The 6,000-nt window shown below is 42.6% G+C and overlaps 1 protein-coding gene across 5 annotated transcripts in view; it reads right to left on the minus strand.

Annotated features, from left to right (window-relative positions):
* The window catches only part of LOC147029419 (electroneutral sodium bicarbonate exchanger 1-like), a 249,828-nt gene that overhangs the window by 21,492 nt on the left and 222,336 nt on the right, over positions 1–6,000 (minus strand). For all 5 annotated transcript variants that reach the window (XM_085872458.1, XM_085872457.1, XM_085872456.1 and 2 more), the window contains 4 exons: positions 5,901–5,969; positions 5,615–5,788; positions 3,480–3,611; positions 1,222–1,319 (listed from right to left, as the gene is read on the minus strand). In XM_085872458.1, coding sequence (XP_085728584.1) covers positions 1,222–1,319; positions 3,480–3,611; positions 5,615–5,788; positions 5,901–5,969 — 473 coding nt within the window. Of the gene's footprint in view, positions 1–1,221; positions 1,320–3,479; positions 3,612–5,614; positions 5,789–5,900; positions 5,970–6,000 lie in introns of those variants that run through there.

The raw sequence follows: 6,000 nt of genomic DNA on the forward strand, positions 1-6,000 counted from the left end.
AAGGGAAGCTGCACAGGAGGTACTCCCACGGAGTGGGTTTTCAGATTTTTTTGCGTTTTTGCGTTTTGCGGAATGAAGGGTTTTACGGTGGCCGGAGTGCAAATCCTGCCACCAACCTCCTAATAAGAAGTAACCCAACTGCAGGAGGACGTCTGCAGACACAGTTGGGCACTAGATATGGATGGCCGTTGGCTCACAAGGAGCTCCTCCGCACTTTGATTGTAACACCCTTGACAAGAATACTGCTCCTTTGAAACAGGATCCCTTGAGGCGATCCTCTTAGACATCACAATCAGTACAGATTTACACAATCACCCATCCACACTCAAACCAAGAAGTCCTGCCGTGCCAATATCCATTTCCCCCTCTACCTCCAATGCTACCAGGCATACAGTATCTAATTCCAATTTGAACTTATCTACCGTTTCTGATACCACTACCTTTCTCGGGAGAACATCCCGTGCATCAACGATTCTGAGTGAAGGACCCATTCCTTATTATCGTTTCCACTCTCCTCTTCTTTACTCTCTTCTGCACTTGCTTTGTTTATACCCTTCATTATCTCAAACATCTCTGTCATATCCTCTCGTAACCACCTCCTTTCTAAATGTATAAAGCCTGTCTCCTTTTCCCCCCAAAATGATTGCCACTCCTTCCTCGATGCAAAACCTTCCTCCCTCCATCATTCTTCCAGTCATTGGTTGACATATTTTTGCTCTGCTCATAATTTCTAATCCATTTCCTAATCTTGGGAGAATCCCAGAAAACATGACGTCTCAACTCTTTGCTTTCGGTCGCTTACCTAATATCCGAAATCTATTTTTCAAATCATTCGGTGTACCACAACTAACATCTTCCTGCAGTGACCCGATACAATGCCATTTTAACCCTCTTTCGATGTCCCCAGCTACTGTTACTGCTCCTTTGAAACTGCACACAACTCTATGTCTACGACCCTTCCCGCAGAATGAGGAATGGGAATACTTCATTTATTTGTTAGTTTCATCACCAACAAAATCTCCCTGGCCTCATTCCTATTGTGTATTTACCCTCCGTTACCTCACTCCTCCATGAGTCTTGATGTTGTACATGAAGAAAAAAACATCGGGACATTCATGTCGTGTTGGAAAACAGGATGGTTGGCGACACGCTGGTCATAAACTCGCGTACAGCCAAAATGTGCATAACTCTTTTAGATTATTCAGCAATTCATTTACATACATGTATGTATTGTCCGTAACAGGAACGTTGAAAACCTTTCTCTCTTTGATCGAGAGTCGCAAGGTGTTTGGTGGAATGGACTCCAGGATCTCAGCCTCCTTCAACACAGATACAGATGCAGGACACATCGTGAATGAAATCTGCTTCGTTTCATTCAACAAGCTTGTCAGTATGAAGATATTATACTTGGAGCATGAAAATATTCAAGTATATTTCTCTCACCCTTTAGTTGTTTCAATATTCCGTCAATGGTGTTGAGAATAACACCGTCAACACTGACAAAAATAATAACTCGAGAGTTGATAGAACCCCTTACCCTTCACAAGTGTATAATTCAATTGAAGTAAACAAAAGGAAAAAAGATTTTAAAGGTCGTCAATAAAATATATATATATATATATATATATATATATATATATATATATATATATATATATATATATATATATATATATATATATATATATATATATACATTCCTGAAGTTTACCACCATTGATGCAGTGGCTTTTACACCAACTTATTTAACATGTTACTTTAGTTCTTCATGCATGTTGTTTGGGTCTTTCATGACGTCCTTAAAAAGTTTCGTGTTTGCAATGTTTTTCAATTTTGTTTGACTGCCAGACAGGCAGACGGAGTACAAAAACATCGCTCCTCTCTCCGCATGTGGGATCGGGACAAATTCAGAGCCAAAGTACATATTTTGTCCAAACCAAACGATAAAAAGGAAAACAAACTACAGGTTTGTTTTCCGACTCGTGTTCAAAACATAACATTCAATTGAAATTAGGTTGTTCCTTCATCATAAACTGATGTTTGTTACACACACAGGAACAGACAGACTGACGTGAAACAATTGCTTAACCATGCTTTTTGCTTCACGTGCGTGGGACAACTATCTATTTCGAGATTGTTTGGGGGATCAGTGGTATTTCTGTAATAGAGAAAGGGGTTCTCGATATGTTTGGTATGTCACCTGGGGAACATGGGGGGCGACTAGTCTGTGAATGGGAAGAAGGATTTAGGTACACTCAAACCAGTGATGGTCGGTGACTTCACAGTGAAGATCCTCCATCATTTTGCGGATATCGCATTAAGTTGCACAGGTGTGTCCGGACACTCACCTCCACCAGCATCGATACTATTGTTTTCTCCCAATATTTTATGAAAACCGGAGAAAGCGAGCAGGCGACTGTGTTTTGGAGTCGAGTTAAAATTAGCTCATAAACAAGGTTGACATAAAAAGTTTGAATCAACCGTAGTGATCATACAAGATGAGCAAGAGTTATAGACCAAAAGGGCCAAATAACTAATTTCTGTAACAGTACACCCACTCCCAACAAGCAGGATCATGTTATTATTGTCTCTGGGGTATATAGATTGAACAGTACATCGAGGCTCGGGTCCGTTGGGATAAGTAACGACCAAATGTATCACTCTCAGACAGACAGAAACCATATGTATTGTGTATTTTAGTCTGATGTAATAGTTTACCACTGACTTGTTATTAAACATTTACAGATTCAATACATCAGCCATGGTGGTGATGGTTGTTGTTGTTGTTGTTGTTTTTGTTGTTGTTGTTACTTAGCCCACCCATTTTTCAGGCTACGCTATGGACAATTGTTCCATAGTCTGAGATGGTGTCAAGAGCCCCAACTCGATGGTTAGACTTTGTAAAGCTAATTATGGCAGGATTTAGTAATTTGCCCAGGATGCCGGCGACGATTGCCTCCTCTTTGTGAGACACCGTGGGATCCTTAACATCAACTACCAGTCAATACCAGCAGAAAGGCACCCAATTCATCCCATTGACAGGTGGTGCATTTTTAATGCAATGGTCTCCTTGTGAAGTTGACATTATTTTATATTTGGGACTGGAATCCAACTCCAGCAAGGCAGTACAAATTAAAGTGTGCTATCTCTGCATCATCATCATCATCATGGGCGGCAGTACACCGGCGAAATGTCATATTCCTGCCTTTGCATTTGCATCCTTGCTATTGCCTTAGTCCTTCAGCGTCAATGGGACTGACAAAGAGAGAGAGCACTTAAACAGCTGCAACACTTATAACTTTAATATCACCCAGTCAAAATGAAAAAATTCCCCCTTGATAATTTAAACGGACGTACACAACAGCTCTTGATGGATTTGAGGAAGTAGCGGCTGAGAAACATCTGGAGGAGAAATCAAGACTCGCCATGAACCTTTTGTGCCCATAAACATAAGTATACTGCAACTACACCACTCTCACCTCCTCTTCAGCTCTTTTTGCATCCTCAATTGTCTTCTTTTTGCTCTCTGGCATTACATCGTCGAGCCAACTGAGTTCACGCTTTGAGAAGCACAGGTACATCAGCTTCCGCACAAACACCAGTGCCAGGACCTGCAGGATGTACGATGCCGCATTAACCATCGAGCGTACAAATCACAACTCGTTCAGCTATCAACTCATACATCATCCAAACAGCACACTTACATATTCATGAAATTGATAAGCTCACATAAACTGGAGCTCACCAGAACATGCCTCGTAAGGCTTACAGTTTGCTTGGTTCAGACGGTAGTCAGGCTTTATTGCTCAGGTCTTGCGCAGTTTGTATTGCTTACGAGAACAGCCCGTGTAACTACGACGACACTCGTTAGAGCATGTAGTGACTCATTAATTTTTCTTTACCGATGCTAATGGTGTAAATCAGGTTGTGATGAGAAAGAAACTCGTGTGGATGTTCTTGGTCAATCAATGGAGTCCTTTTCAGAGAGTCAATGGGTGTTGCGGATACGAGAAGTGCTTGGATCTCGTCTCAGGACATGTGCAGCTCGCGGCACTCTTTCCTGTTCAGGACTTTTTCATTTATTTTAGGAATCACACAACACATCAATATTGAATAGTGAACTTTGTTCTGCAGCATCAGGACCACCGAGTGAAGTGGATTTTTGATTGCTTGGTTGAGCAACCGCCACGCCGACAACGGAGGAACTATCTCTTCGTTTTGCATTCGACGCCATCATAAAGTTGCGGCGGCTCGCCAAACAAGGAATCCATCCCTCTTCTGAAACAGTTGGAGAGATGACAGAAGCGATTTTTCATCAACCGAATTTCACCAAGAGCACGCCATTGCATTTTAACTGCGTTGATTGTTCCCTTTAGTGTGCCTGTTTTGATGATTGTGTGTAAACACTCGGTCGAGCGAGTAGTGACTAATCTTCATCAATGATCTCTCCGACTCTCTGGAAAATAAATCCTCTTTTCCTCTTTGCTGATGACTCCACTTTCTGCCGTGACGTTCCTCATCCTTCGGAGAGACAGGCAGTGTCCTCTTCCTTCTCTTCAGACCTTGACAAAATCACAAGCTGGTCAAACACTTGGAATATGTCTTAACACTGAGAAATCCCACATACTCACTCTCTCTTGGAAACAACCGGACCAGAAACCTTCCCATCTACTTTCTCAATAACCCACTCAAAGAGGTTCAGTCACTCAAACTCTTTGGTCTCAATCTCTGCCATGATAACTCCTGAGTTCCTATCCACCTACAAGGCTTTCATCCACAGCTTGATGGAATACTGCTATCCCCTCGAGGCAGGCGTATCTGCCTTGCAACTTGATCAGCTTGATGCCATGGAAACCAAGGCTTTCAAGATCATTTGAATCTCTTGTGATGAAGCTGAGTCTATAGGCCGATCACTTCACCATCACTGATGTTCGCTAGTCTTTCTGTCATCTTCTGCCTCCTTTCTCATCTTGCGCCCTCTGCTCTCTCCGCGTTTTGTCTTCCTTCCCCCTCCAGGTACCTGCAAGATGCATGCAGTTCACCAGTAATCCCCTCCTAGTAAAACTGCCAAAATCCAGAACCACTGCTTGCGTTGACTCATTTGTTCCTCATTTTTCGCACCTGTGGAACCAACTTCCACATTCTGTTCAATCTCATTCTTCACTCGAGGTCTTCAACAGGGCTGTTCACCACCATCTCAAGTCATCCCCCATCCAAAACCACGATTTTTCTCCACCCGTTACACCACCCCCAACCAAAATTTTGTTTACGTGTCCACCTTGTCCACCCCTTGCGTACCTGTCATCATTACCTGTATCCATTGTTTGTCTCTCTCAGTCTCTTTTTTTCCTCCACCCAGCTGTTGGCATTTCCCCCTTCTCCTCCTGCTGGTCCTTTCCTTATGTTGCATCCTGATCTGTTCTGCGTTCTCGCTCTTCCACAAGCATCGACTCACCTATTACATTATTTCTTTTAGAAAAATTGTTTTTGCATGAACATGATTTTGCTTTACGCGCTACTTTTCAGGAACACATGTACCACCTTAAGCAAGGTATTATTGTACTGGACAATGTACGCATTTTTACAGAAGCAACTGTATCACTCGTGCACTCACCATCATTGGGAAAACGACGGCTGCTGGTGACACCTTTATGGTCCACAGAAGCGCCAGACAAGACAGCTGTATAGCAGTGAACAGATGTGCCTTTCGTAAAGGAACATGGCGCAGGTAGATGAAGTCCGGTTGATGTTTTGCTGGCATTGCAAAGAGCTTGAGTCGGTCGAAAAACTATTAGGGATTAGGAAGAATCAAAAACAAAACAACATTTCACACACACATGGAAATAGTCAATGAGCATTGAAACGAGTTGCGACTTAATGAGCTGCTTGGGTACACTCACCTGGATCCCCTTGAGTGAGGAGGCACCCATATACAGAAACACGCCATACAGAACAGGCATTGGGATGAACTGGCACACACAAACAAACATACGGCACTTA

This window comes from Eptatretus burgeri, chromosome 3 (genome assembly GCF_056783735.1).
Source record: "Eptatretus burgeri isolate ZD-2024b chromosome 3, Ebu_testis_v1, whole genome shotgun sequence".
Taxonomy (NCBI): domain Eukaryota; kingdom Metazoa; phylum Chordata; class Myxini; order Myxiniformes; family Myxinidae; genus Eptatretus; species Eptatretus burgeri.